The 20139-nt window shown below is 46.5% G+C and overlaps 1 protein-coding gene across 1 annotated transcript; it reads left to right on the top strand.

Moving 5' to 3' along the window:
* The first annotated feature begins 143 nt into the window (after window positions 1-143).
* On the top strand, window positions 144-5724 carry LOC149341459 ((3R)-3-hydroxyacyl-CoA dehydrogenase-like). Its single transcript, XM_089541978.1, has 3 exons — window positions 144-343; window positions 2039-2238; window positions 5261-5724. Exons 1-3 carry the CDS (start codon window positions 175-177, stop codon window positions 5660-5662), a joined length of 771 nt encoding a protein of 256 aa, XP_089398104.1. The 5' UTR covers window positions 144-174; the 3' UTR covers window positions 5663-5724.
* Window positions 5725-20139: the final 14415 nt, after the last annotated feature.

Genomic DNA, 20139 nt, shown 5'->3' with positions numbered 1-20139 from the left:
AAAAAGAGAGACGAGCATATTTTCACAGACGCCAACTGGGGAACCTCTAGAGAAAAACGAAGGTCAAATCTTATCGCGTAGAGATACGCGGTATAGCGCTGCGGAGACCATCTCGTTAAGGCAGTCGGCGAGAAGTCCTGCACGAAAGAACATCGATCGCTCCGACGTGCGAAGATGTCCAGCGGTGTGGAGCGGTCGCTGGCGGGGCGTCTGGCCGTGGTGACCGGTGGCGGGAGCGGAATCGGCGAGGCCATCTGCCAGGTGCTGGCCGAGCGGGGAGCCCGAGTCGTCGTCGCCGACATCAATCTGGATGCGGCGCAAAAAGTGGCTAAGTCATTGCCGGGTCTGTATAAGCAGTTGTTTGCTTATGTTCTCAAAATAGTTTCTTTACTCTCCTCAATATTTCGGTTCCATGCAGTGGCAGTTTTAAAGTTTTAAAGTGTACTTGCGCAAGCAGCAAGTACAAGTGCAGAATGATCTATTCTATTCCAAGTTGCTTACTTAGGCTGTTCTATTGAGTTTTTTATGTGAATCCGACATGCCGGTCACTTTTGGCGCCGGCGATAAGCGCCATAATCTATACTGATCAAATAGTATAACGAAGTTGGTACTCTAATCTAACCACTGGTTAGATTAGAGTACCAACTTCGTTAGATTACCACTGGTTAGATTAGAGTACCAACTTCGTTATACTATTTGATCAGTATGGATTATGGCGCTTATCGTCGGCGCCAAAAGTGACCGGCATGTCGGATTCAGATAAAAAACTCGATAGAACAGCCTAAGTAAGCAACTTGGAATAGAATAGATCATTCTGCACTTGTACTTGCTGCTTGCGCAGTGCAACTGTCGTTACCAGGGTGAAAACAAATACGGTATGCCGAATCAGACTGCTGCTTCATTGTAATTTACGCTGTAGTTCATACGCTCATGTTACTATTGCGCAAAAATGTTCGGTCTGCCTCAGCACATCCTTGGTATAAAGTTAATGCGCAACACGGACTACTTTGTACTGTATAATGCACGCATTATAATTTCGTACTAGTCATACCGCAGTATTAGTGGAGAGAGAGAGACGAGTTTTTTAAATAGTTCCATATGTTTCATGCCATGAGCACGATGATACCTGTGGTATATATATCCGCCGAATAGTGCGGTGTAAGCATTGAATGGGATATTAACAACTTATGTGCAATTGCAGGTGGTTGACATAGGGTATAATTCGTTTTATCTCAGTCGCTTATGGGCGAACGTCTTGGCACGGCGCCTCTGTGGCGTTCACACCCGTGGTGTAACACTTGCAGCACTGCGAGGGCAGCAGCGATATAGAACGCTGTGTTTAATTTCAGAAAGACGAGCGATCAAGCGAAGAGTAGACGTGCCTGAACATGCGCTCCTATCTACTTTTAATAAGCCGATTTTCTCTAGTACTTCTTGGGAGTTCAGTTCATTTCTTCGCCTGAATGGAGGTGGGAAATGTTGAGTTTGAGAGAAACAGTTCATGCCGGAGATTCTCTTGGGTGTGGAGAGAGCGGTTTTGGTATCAGCGTCAAAGTATGACGTGAAGAGAACTTCCGCGATTGTGCACTTGCAAGGAACATACAGAACATATTAGGTACTCAGGTGGGTATAGGGCAGGTGCTCATATAAAACAGGCTCCGGATGGTCATGTGATCTAAGTGTGTTTGGGTGAAGACAGTGCCATTGGTATTCACGGTGAAGAAATAGCTATGTACGTACGGCACGATCTTCAACTCCGAGCACAAGCAACCCCCCCCCCCCCCCCGTCCCCTCCTCTGTCCGACCGCTGGTCGTCCGGAAAAAACAAAAACGCCGCTAGTCCTGGCGAGTAGTGGAAGGAGTTGCTGCGCTCCAAACACGAATACGCTTATATGGGAGTAAAATGAGAGTAAACTGTCCTACACACTCTTTTATAAAAAGGAGTGCAATAGAGGACAGCTTACTCGCTTTTTACACCTTTCTGCTTAGAGTGCACGTGCACTATTTAAACGAGAAATGTATGTGCACTCCATCGCAGGTGATGTGGACCACCGTGCCGTACATGTGGACGTGGGTGAGTCGGTGTCCGTCGAGCAGCTGTTCGCGGCCATACAGGGGTTCAGCGGCGACACACCGGTCAGCATAATCGTCAACAACGCTGGCACAGGCTCCCACTTCACTTCGATCGCCCATGCAAGCGAGGAGGATTTTGATCGCATAATCAAAGTGAATCTTAAGGTGAGACAGGCGAATCCTGGACAGTGCCGGCTGCCAGTGCACAGAGGGTTATGTGAATTTTTTCAGTCACGCGTGTTTCATCCCGTGGCATTTTATGGCGAGCTGAGCAAACCAGCGCTCTAGAAAGACAACACAGCTGATGGAGCGACATGCTGCATGGTGAGAGCGCGGCCAGATAATTCTGGAAATGTGGTAGGGATGTCCATGTCGTCCTGGTCTTGTGCACAAGCGATGGAACGGAGTAAGAACGAGAGAGTGCGGATGCGGTATAGTAATATTACATCTGCTGTATATCGCCCTCGATCACACAGAGCTGGTCAGGTGAGATCACAGAGCTCAAAAATGGTTTTTCCTCTTTTCCGTAAACCGTCTCGTGCAACAAGTGCACAACAGCATATTAAAAAAACGCCTCATCGTTGTCGACAGAAGGTTGTCAGCAGAGGTGTCACGATTTTCGGTTGGTCGAAATGGTTATGACGTCAGAGTTCGCGGATTCGAAGTAATGAGGTCACCCACGGATGCCTAACGACCCCTTTTGGAGCACATGACAACTAATAAAATTGTCCGCTCCGACAGGGGGCGTAAGGCGTCAGTGGGGGACCACACTACATACCTCATTACTGCGAACAGAGCCATGGATACAATCGAACTCATCGAAGCAGAGAGAGAGAGTCGTGCTACAGTGCTCTAGAATATTGGGCACTGTAGTCGTGCTAAAGAAGCAGTCAAAGTGAGTAGTTGTAATGTGTATTCAAAGTGTGTAGTCAAATAAAGCACTAGTACAGCACAAACAGTCTCACAGTCAATGCCAACAGTGCGCCAGGAAAGGCTTTCGCCTTGCAGCCCTTTAGAGAGCCAAAGAGCCCCCTTAACTTTTTGTTGAGTCTGACGAGTATACTTCACAAATTTCCTGCATATCGCTTTGGTCTTACGTGTTAAGAAATACGTAGCCTGAAATGAACGAATGAACGAGGATGAACGAATGTTGCATTAGTTCATGCTTAAACTTTGAAACCTCTGGCGTGCAAAACTATAACTCACGACATACTATCAGTAGACAGGAACGCAATAAAACAGCCAGTATGTCGTGGCACGTAGTGCATATAGATTTCCGACAACGTGCATGAATGAAGCTGCGCTAAAATTTGACACAAATCAAATCAAATAAGAATTAATTCATTACATGAGGAATGAGTACATAAACATCAGTACACAGACGAAGGGCCCATAGTCAGGAGAATATAACGGTACCCTCGATAAATTAATATAAGGTAATACTAAATTAAATTACAAACACACAAGCTGCAACGCAGAGCGGCAACATAAATAGTAACACAGTTTATACAAATAGAGAAAAGTTGCATGCGGTTATAACAAAACAACTTAACAAATTATCGGGGCGAAAAACAAAAATGCAGAACAAAAATAAACCTTCGTTGCACTGATATTGAACGAAATACAAAACAAGGAAGATACAGCTCAGTGGAAACAATTTAAATATTTATTAATAAAATTCATGTCCATAAAAGCAAAACTGAAGCAAGAATTTAAGAGTAGGGTTGCCAAAGCATGTATTAAATATGAGAAAGTTTCCAGGAAATATTAAAGAATAGGAATTTCATGAGGACTCCACGCATAAGCTCGCACAACTCCCGTCCTTTCTAATAAATTTTTCCTGCTCCTCGTCCTCCTCCCGTGGAAATTATCGAAAAAACCTGTTAAGTCATCCATTGTTGGAAAAGAAAAAATTTCGAAGTTAATTTAAACGTAGACAAGGACATGAGTGACTTTAAACTCAAAGGTAGATTATTCCATACAGAAATACAAGCCAAGTGAGAACTCCGTTTTTATAAATACTAAAAACTCGCAAAATATTCTTGTGAGATGAAAACCTAGCGGGTTTATTATTCTTCAAAAAAGTTATTGTCAATTTAGTTTACAATTGTCAATAAGTTTACTGTAGACTAACCTAAAAAAATACAGGATCCCTAGATTTTACTGAAACAAATTAATGATGGATAAGTTATTATACTCACGTAGCAAAGACCTAACTTTAGAAATACATGAACAGCTGATAATGATGAGCACAGCCTTAATTTAAATGTGTTGGGTCGAGTGCAAAAGATGGTTGTTTTCTCCCATGCCACGATGCCATTGATAATGTGCGCATGAATAAATACAGAGTAAAGCGATAAAGCATGAATAAAAAAAAACCAAGAGCTTTTATTAGCGCACGGATTCCAAACGCGTTTTTTTTCTTGAGCTGTTTAATATGATCAACTAAGTCTTACCTTATTTGCACTGGAGTCTTTACGATCTGAAACACTGTTGGCAGAAGAGATCTGTTTGCCCGAACAGCAGCGGCACGCATACTAAACCACTACCGACCGGAAAGCAGCCTGCGCATAAAAACATGTGTGGTTACACTCTAATTCATTTGTATGCGGCGCACGTTACCGCCTGCTGTCGCAAAGGCCACCCCAAAACAATTGCGAAACAGATGATGACAGCTCCATGATTTTATCCTACAAGAGGCTGCGTAGGGAAAACGTGCAACACATGGAAAGTGTACAACGTTATTGTTGTTAGCCTTTGAAAAGATGGCACATACCCACACTGGGGGATCGGCCAAGAATCTGGAGGCAAAGGTTGCTACTAACCTGTACATACTAAAGGCAAAAGAAAAGCACACGGGAGAGCAACACCGGGGGAGTCTACCACAAGGAGGGGAGGGAGTGAAAAAAGGTAAGAGTTTGGATTGAAGAGAAAGAGAAAAAAATAAAAAAGAATGAAGAAATGATTAATTCAAAATGTAATAAAGCTTAGAAAAGAAAATACTGTAAGCTTTAGCCAGACAGTCGATGAGATTCCAGCAAGAAATATTGAACAGCGTCACAAACAGACCTGTGGTTAACCCAAGCGTGGTGGCGCCAAATGATAGCAAGAGTGGGCTGCTCAAACTAAGCCCAAGATGCCGTAAGGGCAACTCCAGCAGTAAACACGTTTTTTTTTTCCCCCGTAGGGCACATTCCTCATGAGTCGTGCCGGCATACGATTGATGCTAGAATCAGGGGTCAAGGACGGTGCTGTGGTCAACGTGTCCAGCCTCACAGCCAAGTGCGGCATGAGAGGTCTCGCCAGCTATGCGGCGTCCAAGTCCGGGATCCTGGGCCTCACCAAGAGTATGGCGCTGGACGTGGTGGGAACGGGAATCCGCTGCAACGCCGTGCTTCCGGGCTACACGGAGACGCCCCTGTCTGATCACCTCAGCGATGAAGAGAAGCGGCAAGTGACGGCGGCCATCCCGCTCGGTCGGCCAGCTCAGCCCCGGGAGGTGGCCAACGTGGTGGCCTTCCTGTGCGGGCCTGACAGCTCGTACATGGTCGGCGCGTGTGTCGACGTGTCGGGAGGCGCTGTGCTGTAACTCAGCCCCGCGGACATCATAACTAACCTCTTTGGGTACAATGAAAAACTATCTAAAACCGACGAGGCAATGACATCATGTTCGTTGATGTACAGGGTCAATCATACTTAGAGGAAACACGGCTCCGCGTGGCCACGTACCTGCGGAGCACTATTTCCACCAAGCCGGTGGCAAACCCGTGCAAAGGAGCAGATGACCCGAAGCATCACGTCGAGGTCCCTCTTCTCGTGCGCTACTCTGCATTGATTGATGAACGGGTTAAAAGCAATGTCACTCCGCATGTACATGGCCATGCGGAGCCGTGTTCCCTCTAAGTGGGATATACCTTGTACTCGAGACCACTTTCTTAGCCTTTTGCATGCAGCATTTACCGGATTAGCGAGAAGTGCTTACTCGATGTTGTAACGTAATAGACGCTACTAGTGAGAGACAAAGAGAGAGGGAGAGAGAGAAACAATTCTTTATTCATTTGCCAGCACCTGAACAGTAGGCACGGGCGATCTTTTACCAGTTATTCGCTCGAGTGCTGGTCAAGCCTCGGACGAGTTGCGGTCAAAGTATACGCCGAAGCGAGCCATACCGTCCATGAGTGGGTGAACAGCTGATACGTAGCTAGGTTTGAGGGATCTTTGGACGTGGTAGTATCCCCATAGGGAATGAGGCCCAGGTAACACCGAACATTAGAATAATGTTTTAAAAATCTTATGTAAGTTGCAGCAACGTTCCATGTTGCGCTGGAACATTATATTAGTCTTAAAAATTAAAAAAAAATAACGTTATGTGTTACATCGGATATATAATTTACTATTAAATGTAAACATTAATCTAACGCTATTAAATATTATATAACCTTAAAGATGAACAAATAATATGCTGCATCATAAAACATTCCAAATAAACATTTGATTATAGTCTTCTAAAAGCAATTTTAACGCTTGAAACAACACTGTATCGGATAATTGGAGCTATATTTCAAGCAATGGGTCCCAGGACTTTTCCCACTGTTTTTGCCCGAGGATTCGTAGTTAACCGGGAGGTGCGCTACTCCGAGCTCAGGTCGGGCAAGGAGCGAATGACGGCCTACATAGAAATTACTGCCCACTTCAATAAAGAAAGACAAATCTTCCCAAAACCACATAGATCTCTAAGTAAAACACAACAAGTCAGCTGGCGGCAGCTCCAGACCGACACTTTCTTTAATCCGTAGATGTACTCCATATGGTTCCCAGAGCAGTGCAGCTCCGTCTGTTTTCTCTGTGGGCACTGTTGGGATTTGGCATCCCACCGCTGTTGGGACTTTGGCATCCCACCACTGCCACCACTGTCGGGACTGGGCCTCCAAGCCAAGAAACGGTCTAGGCGACGGTGAGTCAAAGCACTTTTATGTACAGTATGTACAAGGGCTTTTACGTGATACAAGGGCCAAGAGCACCACGGGCCAGCACAAAGAAGGAGGGCGGCCCCGGCGGCGAGCGTAGTTCCGGCGTGATGGCTCTTCTGCTGCCCGTCTGCTGCTCGGGCTCAGCGCGGCTCCGTTTTTATAGCCGCCGGTGTCCGTTGCGGCAGCCAGCCGTTCAAATCCTCCAATCAGGTCACGGCACTGGCCACCGTTTAAATTAGACGAATGGCCGAGTGGCGGCCGGCCGTTGAAGGCTTGCAGTCAGGAACGGGCGGCCGGCGAAGCGTCGCAGGTGTTCGAGCCGACGGAGAGGAAGGGGAGGAGGAAGGTCCGCGCCAGGCGCCGGTGAGACGGGATGATTCACGCTGCAAGCCGTGACATGTCCGAGAGAGTCTAGGCCTGCTTTGCGCGACGGCGAGCGCGCGGCGCTGGTTTCCAGAGAGGCCAGCCAGCGAAATGTGGGCGCCAGCACTACAGCACCAAAAGGCAGACACCACACATCCCATACTCATGTAATCAAGACAAGCTATCGCAGAGTCTGCAGCTCTCTACCCAATCGCAGTGGGAAGCCGCGCTCTTACAGTAAAGATAGTTTTCAACTAGCAGCACTTTGCAACTAAATCTCCTAGATTGTGCCTGTTATAGAGCTCATGCTTAGCCCCATTTTTTGTTAGAAAGCTTTGCTTATTACCCATTCGCTAGTAGCGCTCGCGAGAAAACCTTCGGCAATGGCTTTATAAGCTTGACTTCATGGTATCCGTTCGGAGGTTAGTGAAGCGAGTACACATATGACTACCTTTCGTGTAGATCTCAATACGTACTTATTAACGGTGTTACATCTCACTCTGCAGATGTAACGTCCGGTGTACCTCAAGCGTCTGTTTTTGGAACTTCATTATTTTAAATGCATTTTATTGATACCCTTCAGGAATTTTCACGCAAAATCCGCTTGTACCGAGGCGACTGCGTCGTGTACAGCTCGACAGTCAGCGAATGAAATATTCGCTCTCTACAAAACAATCTAGACAGCAACTACCAATGGTGCATCACGTGGAAAATGACGTTGAATTCAAATTTATGCTAATATTTTCATTTACGTCCAAACGTAACCTAATAAACTCGGCGTACTGTTTAAATTCTACTCCTTCGCAAAAAGTTTTCGTATTTAACTACGTCGGTGTGTATTTTAGAGAGGACTTTACGTGCAGAACCCATGTTGAATATACCGGGTGTTTCAGCGAACATTTTTCCCCGCAGGGAGGCGTCTGCAGCATGCAGACGTTGGTGAGTGGCGACACCACGGGGTTAACCCGAGCATCCGCAGGGACATCCCCGCAGGGGGATGATGGTGAACAATGCGTCACCACGGACCCGAGCATCCGCGCTTAGCCGTGCGTGGCATCGCCGTGTCCGGGGAAAAGGGGATCCTGGTGGTTGAGCCGATGCCGAGCGTTTGGACCCTTAAAGGGGCCCAGAAACACAATCTTAGTTAATTGTTTTGCCTGTTGATTGCATACAGTGAGTTATAATGGTGCTATTAGCATCGGTAATACCGCGTACATTCCGTTTTTTAATATTTTAATGTCCTCCCAAAAACAACTTCATGGCTCTGATGGTGTCGCCACACAGTGGCGGGTTTCTAGCAGCGGATATGACATCACCTGGCGCGAGCTTGATGACCGGACAAACAGTAAATATACTGCAAATTGTGTGAATAAATAGAGACACATTTTGTTACCTGTCTGCGTTTTATATTAGATCAACAAAAACAATTTGTTTGTCTTAGATAAAAGCCCTGCAAAGCAAGTAAAATAAAAATACACCACCAGGGGCGCTCTGACATGGAAACAACGCTGCCAGTCTCACAGAGAGCAGGCAACCATGGAGTACAAACTTCCGCGACGTGCTCTGGCTGGCTGTTTTGATTGGTTGCGCCAGGTGCCGTCATTGGGAGAGCGAAATAGGAGTGGGAAGCCCCGCCAAAATCGAGTTGAGGGCAGCGTTTTGTTTGCTTGTATTTTGAAATTTCTTCATTGAATAACTCCCGTTCCTGTGCATCGATTCCTGTAATTATTTTTAAGTCAGCATCTGTGTGACATAAAGAACCCACCTGAAGTATAGCCGGTATTCCCCCAGGCAGTGTTTCGCAGCCCCTTTAAGGCCCCTCGGCGGAGGCAACACACCACTTTGGCCCCAGCTTCCTGTAGACGGCACCTCCGGCCTGACCCGACCGGGGGAAAGCGGCAGTCGCCTTTTCCTATCCTCCCCTCTATCTTTCACTTTCCTATTTCCTTTCTTACAACTCTCCTGTATCCTCCTCTCTTCTTCGTTTTTTCTTTTTCCTGGCGGCGAGGGTTAACCGTGTGTGACCAACTACCCTGAGTTGAGTCATATTAGGTTATAGTTAAGGTGTACAGCTGGCGTGGGCAGGACTTGCCTTCAAGTTCCTGTCGCGTCCCCTTGTTGGACTCCATGGTGGGTGGCTGCCACCATGACCGAAAAACCAAATTTTTTTATGGCTCCCCCCCTTTCAAAACTAGATCGCTCTCTGAAAAGAGGGCGGAACGAGGCAGCAGACTTTTTTGCGAAAAAGAAGCCAACTTTCACAAAGTTTCACGTAATACACAGCAACTGTGAAGAAAAACAAGCACGAATCATATCCCCATTTCTTGTCACCAAATGCTTAACAGATACCCTAGGGCCTGGCTACAAGGTATCCAAAATGTCCAGCGGCGACCTACTCCTCGAACTCCGTGAGAGCATCCAATGCTCGAAACTCTCAAACATTGCTTCCCTAGGGGACATCTCTGTCTCCGTGACTCCCCACCGATCTCTTAACACAGTTAAAGGCGTTATCTCAGAGGCTGACTTCATCCATCTAACAGAAACCGAAATGCTTCAAGGACTCTCTGATCAAAATGTAATTGATGTGCACAGGATCAAAATCCGCAAGGACAACAAAGAGATAGACACAAAACACATGGTCCTCACGTTTAACACCAGCAGTTTGCCTGAAACGATCGATGTTGGATACCTGAAAATCACCGTCAGACACTACATACCGAATCCCCGCCGCTGTTTCAACTGTCAGAAGTTTGGCCACGGCTCACAGAGTTGCCGCGGCCGCAAAACCTGCGCGAAGTGCGCTTCGAAGGACCACCCTTCTGAGGAATGCGACGCAGCCCTACGCTGCGCGAATTGTGAGGGAGATCACGCTGCATACTCCAGGGCGTGTCCGTCTTGGAAAAAGGAGAAAGAAATCATCACCATTAAGACTAAAGAAAACATTTCATTCAAAGAAGCGAGGAGGCGTTTTGCGCTTACCAATTCAGTCTCCTTCACAGCAAAACCAAACTTCGCTGATGTGGTGCGCGGGGGCGTAGCACCACACAGCGCTCCGGCACCTGCCGCGGCCACTTCCACCGCGCCTGTGGCAGTGCCATCCACGCCCCAGGCCGAGACAGCGAAGGCTGCTCTGCCAACTACAAGCCAGGGAGTGCCGGCCCACAGGTCAGCATCCCGCAGGACTTCCCCCCGTCGGGGCAGGCCTGACACCCACACACCCGCGGCTTCTTCGCGGTCGTCCAGCACCTCTTCCGAGGTGATGGACCAAATTCCCAGCCCGCCTGCTTTACAGCGGCGGAACAGCTCTCTTGAGCGAAAAAAAGGCAGGGCTACCATAACGGCCCCAGAACATAAGTAAACCTCTCGTTGCTCCTACCACAAAACATAAACATGGCTTTTCTAGTTCAGTGGAATTGTAGAGGAATATTGAGAAATTACGACGACATAAAAAACATTTTAGGGTCAATGTCACCCGTAGCCTTATGTCTCCAGGAAACCAATCTAGGTCCACAACATATGAACATCCTGAAGCATTATAAAACTTTTAGACGCGATCGTGAGCAGGCAAATAGACTCTCTGGAGGCGTCGCGATTATCGTACAAAGCGGCGTTCCTGCTCGAGAAATAAAACTCAAAACAAAACTTGAAGCCGTTGCGGTCAGTGTCGTCAGCTACAAAACAATTACAATCTGCTCTGTATATATTCCTCCACATCTCACACTAACAGTCCACGATCTACAAAGCCTCATTGATGAACTTCCAGAACCGTATCTAGTAGTTGGGGACTTTAACGCTCACTCCCCTTTTTGGGGAAGCGAGCACTGTGACTCTAGGGGTCAAATAATCGAAGATTTTATCCTCACAAACAATGTATGTCTTTTAAATACAGGAAAAGCCACCTACTGCTCCCCTGCCTCGGGGAAAATGACCTTTTTAGATTTGTCTTTTAGCTCACCTTCTGTTTTTAATGATTTTAAATGGGGTGTCATTGACAACCCATATGGCAGTGACCACCTCCCTATACTAATCACTTTAACTTCCTCACCAGAAATAATCCCAACAAAACCGCGGTGCTGGAAACTTCACCTCGCTGACTGGTCACTTTTTAGAGCAAAGGCAACTTTAGAAGATATAGTTTTAGGAAATCTTACCGTTGACCAGATAAACGAAAAGTTCACTAATTGTATCATAACTGCCGCACTCACAGCTATTCCTCAGTCGTCAGGAGTGGCGCGACAAAACCATAAAGTATGGTGGACAAAGGACTGTAAGGAAGCCAAAAAACAACAAAACAGAGCTTGGGGCAAATTCCGCAGGTATCCGACACATGAAAATCTCGTTAATTTTAAGAAGGCAAGAGCCAAAGCTCGGTACGTCCGTCGGTGTGCCGAGAAAGCATCATGGCAGAGTTATGTTTCATCCATTAACAGTCAGATGACATCTAAAAAAATGTGGAAGCAGGTTCGCAAATTAAATGGAAACTTTTCACCCTTCACAATTCCTTTTTTAACAACACGTGGCACACAAACAAGCAAAGGGGAACAGGCAGACATACTGGGAGAACATTTCGCTGCAGTTTCAAGTTCATCACACTGTACACAGTCTTTTTTAAAACACCAAAACACAGCCGAAAGACAAAGACTTCCAACTAGTGGAGGTGCAAACCAAAAATATAACAGTGTGATTACCCTCCAAGAAATAAATACAGTACTGTCTGCTGGTAAAAAAAACTGCTCCAGGACCCGACCAAATCCACTACGAAATGCTGGCACATCTATCTCAACCTGCCGTAGAGGCACTTTTAAGGTTCTTCAACATAGTTTGGATATCAGGCAAAATATCTGAGGCCTGGAAAAAAGCTATTATTGTACCGTTTCTTAAACCTAGTAAACCCCCAACCTCTCCGAGCAGTTATAGACCCATAGCCCTGACCAGTTGCCTCGCCAAAACCTTCGAAAGTGTCCTAAATATAAGACTAAGCTTTGTTCTTCAATCCTGTGAACTTCTTGATATCCACCAGTGTGGTTTTAAAAAGGGATGCTCCACTACAGATCACCTAGTCCGTCTCGAAAATACAGTCAGACAAGCTTTTATACACAAACAACACTGTCTTGCAGTCTTTTTTGATTTAGAAAAAGCATATGATACTACCTGGAGGTTCGGAATTCTTCAGGACTTAGCTGAACTTGGCATCCATGGCAGAATGCTGAACTCCATTAAAGACTTTTTATCTAACCGCTCATTTAATGTCCGTCTAGGCTCGACCCTTTCGAGGGATTTTATTCAGGAAAATGGAGTGCCTCAAGGGTGTATTTTAAGCACAACTCTTTTTATTGTAAAAATGAATTCTCTTAACAAAATAATACCAAGGTCTGTTATGCATTCACTTTATGTAGACGACCTCCAGATAGCTTACACATCCTCCAACATATCAACATGTGAAAGACAAATACAGCTAACAATAAATAAACTGACAACATGGGCAGACAGAAATGGTTTCAGATTTTCTCCACAGAAAACAGTGGCCATTCTGTTTTCACTCAAACGAGGCTTACAGGCAGACCCCACCCTACACTTTAACGAAATAGATTTACCAGTAGAAAATAAACATAAATTTCTAGGCATAACATTTGACAAAAAACTCACTTTCCTGCCTCATATTAACACATTAAAAAAGAAAACTTCCCGATCACTGAACATACTCAAAGTCCTTTCACATAAACACTGGGGTTCTGACAGGGCAGGGCTTCTAAAAATTTATCGCTCTGTGGTACGATCCTCATTAGACTATGGTAGTATAGTATATGGTTCAGCAAGGCCATCGTACTTGAAACGACTGGACCCAGTGCACAATTTAGGTTTACGTCTTGCAACTGGCGCTTACGGGACGTCACCCATTAATAGCCTCTACGTTGAAACAAATGAACCATCTCTTACAGATAGAAGAAGCAAACCCCGCAACAACATATAGTACAAGAATTTCTTGCACTGGAGGAAAAATACAATGGTTTTGCGGATTTTTATACGGACGGTTCAAAAACAGCCACCTACGTATGAAGTGCGGTAGTACGAGGGCATGAGAATGAAATAATCAGACTTCCACAGTGTGCATCAATTTTCATAGCCGAATGTTACGCTGTATGCTTGGCCTTAAAAAAAATAGTAAATGAAAACCTCAGAAACGGTATTATTTACACGGACTCCCTTAGTTTACTTACAGCTCTCCACTCTAGAAATGCAATTACTCCGATGCTCGGTGACATAATACACAACATAACAAAAGCCATAGCTCAAGGAAAAAACATAAAACTTTGCTGGGTGCCGAGTCACGTCGGAATTAAAGGCAACGAGAGAGCAGACCTCTGCGCTGCGCTGGCTCGTAGCAAACAAATAAAGAAAGTAGACATTCCCTTTAAAGATTGCATGAACTCGGTACATTGTGAAATAAGGAAAAAATGGCAGTCCGCTTGGGACAATGAATCAAACAACAAACTACACTTTGTAAAACCAGTTTTAGGCGAATGGAAATCTTGCACCCACCAAGAACGCTTCAAAGAAGTCATTATTTGTCGTCTTCGTATAGGACACACGCATCTGACACACAATTTCCTACTGTCAAAAAAAAGAGCAACCTTTTTGCGATGAATGCGGAGTTGAAGTTACAATTAACCATATTTTATTCACTTGTATGAAATTGGAAAAACTAAGGAAAAAGTACTTTGCTCAATTTTATAACGAATACATCCCTTTTCATCCCGCACTGCTTTTAGGAGATGATGCAGTTGTTGATATATCATGTGTTTTCAGCTTTCTTAAAGAAACTGGATTTTTTAAGTGCCTCTAAATTTTTACCCACAGGTCTGTTTTAATTCTAATACACCTCAGCCACTTTCTCACGCCTGAGAAGAAGGCTGAGGTTTTTAATTTTGTTTGGTTGGGAGTCTCAGTGTCCTTGTCCAGCCAAGGATAGCTACTGAGGTTTCCCAGCCCCGTTTAAAGCTTTTACTAGTAGCCATTTTTAAAATTTGTGTACATGTTCAAAAGGTAATATTAATGTCTGAAGGCCTTTACACCAAGGATGACTTTTTACATGTCTCTAATATTCAAAAATAAACTTTTACAATACCTTGTGTTTGGCGCATGATGGCCTCAGTTGCCTATGTGCCATAAAACCCAACACAACACAACACACAACTCAGCGAACATTTTGAAAAATTCTTAACAATGGTCTTTTAGAGAGAGAGAAAAAAAGAAAACATCTACAGCAGGAAACCCTCAGGGGCGTGGACGTCAGTAACTAAAGAACAGCGTACTGCCGTAATTAGCCAGCTAATCAACTAAAAGTTAATAATTGAACTGTAATTTTAACGAAGTTTGGCGGTTATTGCCAGTGACGAGCTTGTAGCCATGGTAGCCATGGAGAAGACTATGCCGTATCAGTTCTTAAAGCAAAGAAAAAAAAATCATTTTTAAAGCACTGCTGTACTAGAAAATCTCGTGTTTTTGTTCCGGACCAGAAGAAGGTAAAAGAAGATATCTTACGCAGCATTGAAAGTAATTTGTTCTCGCCTGCTGTTTTTATAGATTTCAGCAAGGCTTGATCATAATATTCTTCTTGCCAAAATCCAAGGTTATGGAATCCGCGGCACTTGTCTAGCCTTGCTGAGGTCCTCTAGCTCAGCAACAGGTTTCAGAGAGTTTTCGTTAAAAAAAAAAAAGACAGCTCATTCATTTTACAAGTAAAACATGGCGAACTACAGGGCAGCGTTTTAGGTCTCTTATTATTTATTACATATGTTAATGACCTCGCAGATATAAATACTACAGTAAAATTTGTTTTGTACGCTGATGCTAGCACTCTTGTTATTTCTGGCCCTAATGTCGATAACTTACTACTAAAATGTGATGATGTTCTCTCCCAGCTATCGAACTGGTCCAAGTTAAATTGCCTTTAAGTTAATTCCAGTTAAACAAAAGCAATTACATCTCGTGATAAAAACAAATTGTTTGAACTAAGTCACACTATAAGATTTGAGCGCCAAGAAATGGAGATTGTTGATCACTATAAAACCTAGGCGTACACTTTTCCTCACATGTCACCTGGGAAACTCATGTTGATTACCTTCAGAAACTCTTTGTTCTACTACAGGAGTTATATCCAGCTTTCGTAGAATACTTCCACCATTGATAAAACTTAACATTATCATGCTCTATTTAACCCGCATCTCAGGTGTTGCAGTCTAGTTTGGCGCACAACTACCAAACGAATTTAAATAAACTCTGTGTCATGCAGAAAAAAACATACCCGCTACATTGCAGAGATTCAACCCAAAAAATTGCCGACGATTACTTTACTTCCTAATGCGAAATTTTAGCGCAGCACATCAGCTGTTCCAGCTTTTCGACAGATTGAGGCAAAAAATTCGAGCAAGACGTGCGTACAATTACAGACAACTTGTTATTTTTCACACATATTCCTTCCTCAAGAAACACTCCGCTAACAGTTCTTGACTGTCATGAAGGAATGTTTGTGGTCGGAGAAATAGATGAATTGCTATGGAGGCGAAATTCTAGAGGCCCGTGTATCGTGCGATGTCAGTGCACGTTAAGGAACCCCAGGTTGTCGAAATTTCCGGAGCTCTTCACTACGGCGTCTCTCATAGCCTGGGTCGCTTTTGGATGTTAAACCCATTAAACCAAACCAACCAAACATATGCTTGACTTGCTGCACCAATGCCTGGTTCTCAAAGAAGAGGTCTATGCAACTATTTCGCGAGGTTGTCAAAGCCGTGGGAGGCGTTACGAGCGAGAGGAACGGGTTGTTATCCCACCTGAGTGGTAAGGAATTCCTGTTTGTTTAGTTTTATAGCTACATTAACGCCCACCCACCCTGGCAGGTGGCAGTTAATGGTTGATCACGAGAGTTCTCTCACCGTTGTCAGCGCTAACGCATACGGCCAATACGGCTAGCCCACATTTCTCTCTCATCACCCCGCGTACCTATAAGCGCGATTCAGGCGTCCACTGACCCAGGGAGCCAGTTATGCGCATTTCTTTCCTTAAAATGATCGGAGTGTGAACGTTGTCAACGCCAACGCCAATGAACACAACGAACGCCGAAGGGATATGCATGGCTTCAGCACCGCGTTTCTGGCACAACGTTGTCAATGCCAACGCATGCAGCGCACATCTGTCATTACCGCCACGTAGCCTAAAACATGATTGAGGTGTCCACTGTTCCAAGAGGGCAGTTATGCGCCTTCCCTCTGGTTCAGGTGTCAACCGAGAGTGCGCCATTTCCTGTCCTCAAAAACCAATTTACCCATTTTGCCCTCTGCTTTCCAAGCTCCCGCTCCATTGGTTTCGCAGCTTAAAGCGCGACTAAGTGTAAACTGCTGGTTACACTCGCGGCCTCACATTCCAATTCAAAATACATAATCACCGACTCGCGAGGGGCCTGTCGGAACGTCGAAAAAGGCTGCACTCCCTTCCTAGCCTATCGAATATACCAAAATTGCATACGGGATACGGACCCCGCACACCGTTACCTCATATGGGCCCCTGCTCATCAGGGGTTGGCAGGAAACGAGGCAGCAGACGCAGCCGCCCGCGCGCTCTCTCACCGGGCTGTTTTCTCCTCCCCGTCCGATCAGGAACCCGATTTTAATCCGGTCTATACATTCAAAGATATTACAACATATTATCAAAATTGTCATCGCCTTTACCCTAGCCCATGTAAAGGCCTGAAGAAGGCGGATGAGCGGCTCCTTCTCCGCCTTCTCACCAATACTTTGATGTGCCCGGCAGCGCTAAAACATTTTGACCCCTCCTTTAGCGGCAGCTGCCCACACTGTAGTGCAGTGTCTTCTGACACCTATCACATGGTGTGGGCCTGCCCCTCCAACCCCGCTATTCCCCCCATCCCCAACCCAACCCGGGAGGACTGGGAGGTGACCCTGCTCGGCTGCCACGACTTACAGGCCCAACAAGCCTTAGTCGGGCGCGCCCGGGCGGCGGCAACCGCCACTGGGGTCCCATACTAGGGACCTCCACCTAGTGTTTGTAAGGATCGGTCCCTTACGGGCTGATCCAAACATACCTCCAGTTCATTCGAAATAAATGTTTTCACCACCACCACCACAATGAACAACGGCGACGGCGACGCCGCGAAACGCAGAAACGGGCGCCAAAGAGCTGCGCTCTAAAAATACAAAAGATGCAGTTGAATCATTTAATAAATAACTGTAGACAAGCTATATGAATTTCGTTGATTACAATTAGTCTATTTTTCGTCCAATGAAGTTATAAATCTCTTAACATCTTTGGCATCTTCAGAGCGAGGAAAATTAACGTGTTAACAAGAAATACTGATGCTTGGGCTCTTCCTCGCTTTCGTACGTTTTGTAAGTACCAGTCACTAACCCATAACCTACCAGCAACACTTAACAAATACGGACATACAGAGGGCGTGGCCAAAAAGAAATTACCCGCCGCGGTGGCTCAGTGGTAAGGCGCTCGTCTACCGAGCCGGAGTACCCGGGTTCGAACCCGACCGCGGCGGCCGCGTTTCGATGGAGGCGAAACGCAAGAGGCGCCCGTGTGCTGTGCGATGTCAGTGCACGTTAAAGATCCCCAGGTGGTCGAAATTATTCCGGAGACCTCCACTACGGCACCTCTTTCTCTCTTTCTTCTTTCAGTTCCACCTTCCTCCCTTCCCTTACGGCGCGGCTCAGGTGTCCGCCGAGATATGTGAGACAGTTACTGCGCCATTTCCTTTCCTCAAAAACCAATTTATTCTCATTTTGTGTACTATGGATTTTGCTTCTTCTTGCATCGGATACGACTTTCATTGTTCTACAGAGTTTCTTTTAGTTGACTGCTGTTACATGATTTGGAATTACCACTGTTCTAATCTGTTCGGTTTATTGTCATGCATGGGCGTCCGGAGGGGGGGGGGGGGGGGGAAGGGGGGGCGGCTGCACCCCCCTGGAAAATCACTCACTCGAAGCGTGAGTGATGGCCGCACGCCAGGGGCGGTGGTGCGCTCAGCCAAAAGGGTAAAAGCAGCCCCGCTTCCACGCTTTGGGTCACATCTGCGAAATGCCGCGTCCGGGCGGGCGTCTTTACGCCGTTTTCAAACCACGCCATCGTTAGCTCTGTTGAAGGGCGACCTGTTGCAGACACACAGCGGCACCGGCGAGCATGTGTTTCGAGCCGTCTTGAGATGGGTGTCTGTTTCTTTGGGTGGCGCTGATGAACACTCTCAAGGTTAGGTTATTTGTAAACATAATACCCCCGAAAGCAGAAGATTTGACAGCCGTCGCCGTAGCTCAGAGGTAGAGCACCGGACGCGTAATTCGGAGGTCGTGGGTTCGGATCCCACCGGCGGCATGTGGTTGTTTTTATGCGAAGCATATTACTAGAGCTACACTACAGCCCGTCGAGCGCGGCGGTGGAGCTACCATGACCACGTGACACCACGTGACAACATGACGTCACAGCAGAGGAGAGATGGGCTGCCGGCTCGCGCGGGCGGCGGTGGAGGCTCCACATCAGAGGCGCGGCGGCTGACCACGTGACAACATGACGTCACAGCAGAGGAGAGATGGGCTGCCGGCTCGCGCGGTCGGCCGCGGCGGTGGAGGCTCCACATCAGAGGCGCTGCAGCTGACCACGTGATGCTACAGCAGCGGTATAAAGCTGAGCTTGCCTCGAGCTTGCCTCGCTCTCCGGGCAAAAGGGGAAGGAGTATCTGTTCTCGCTTCGGCGAGCGCGGCTTCGGCCGCTTTTTTTTTATGAGCAGCGTCCGCTCCGGCGGACGCAGTTGTTGCTGCGACGCGCGTCTTTTCTTTCCTTTTTTCTCTTTCCTCTGATCTTTTAACTCTCCTCTATCTGCACGTGGCAGCGGTGGTGGCTTGGCTCGAGCCAGTAGCAGGCCCGTGCAATTTCCTCTTCATCCTTCTCTCAGTCACAACAACAACAACAACTCTCCGGGCACTTACGAGGCGGCCAGGTGTTGGGATGCCGCCTAGAAGCAGGGCTGATTTGAGCGACGACCAAGCCTAGCCATCAATATGCTTCGCATCTGACTAGGCTTAACCTTAGTAAGCCTCAGGCATTTTTTCTTCTGCTTTTCTAATCAAATACCTTTAAGCGATAACATATTCATTAATATTGTAAATTGATCAACACCACAAAATAAATTAATTAAAAAATCCCCTGTGCCCCTTGGTTTCTGTCGCTGTTGGCTTCTCTCATCTTTGATTTCTAGAGAGATAGCGATACGGAGGCAGACAGTGCACAGGGCATCTTGTTTTCGCCTTCGCCTTCGCCTTCGTTAAACCGGCCACCGATGAATTTTTCAGGAGGGAAGGACAAATCAGCCGTGTCCACCCCCGCTTTGTCGGGCTGCTCAGGGGCAAGCGGGCTGTCTCTTCCGATCCGCGGGAGAGCGCAGTTCGATAGAAGCGCCGCATTCAGAATCTTCAGCAAAGGGGATTAGCTGCTTTTGTTCACGGCGTTCCTTGCGCGTTCCTTGCACCAGCGTTCCTTGCGCCTTCTCCCAAAACCAGCGCCTTTGGTCAACGCAGCCCGTTGGCGCCTGCCTGGCTCGCCTGTCACCTCTGGCTGGGCCTCAAATCACAACAGCGCCCGTGTACTGTGCGATGTCAGTGCACGGTAAAGAGACCCAGGTGGTCGACATTATCCGGAACTCTGTACTACTTTGTGCCTC

The sequence above is a fragment of the Amblyomma mixtum genome, chromosome 5, assembly GCF_055824585.1.
Source record: "Amblyomma mixtum isolate Tamu chromosome 5, ASM5582458v1, whole genome shotgun sequence".
Lineage (NCBI taxonomy): Eukaryota > Metazoa > Arthropoda > Arachnida > Ixodida > Ixodidae > Amblyomma > Amblyomma mixtum.
The sequence above is the reverse complement of the archived record's forward strand: the minus strand, read 5'-3'. Positions and strand labels throughout refer to the sequence as shown.

What these genes read in the sequence shown, in the direction of transcription:
- LOC149341459 (XM_089541978.1), top strand. Translation starts at nt 175, where the DNA reads ATGTCCAGCGGTGTGGAGCGGTCGCTGGCGGGGCGTCTGGCCGTGGTG. An exon ending in AGTGGCTAAGTCATTGCCGG is followed by an intron (nt 344 to 2,038) that starts GTCTGTATAAGC and finishes ACTCCATCGCAG; the next exon opens with GTGATGTGGACCACCGTGCC. An exon ending in TAATCAAAGTGAATCTTAAG is followed by an intron (nt 2,239 to 5,260) that starts GTGAGACAGGCG and finishes TTTCCCCCGTAG; the next exon opens with GGCACATTCCTCATGAGTCG.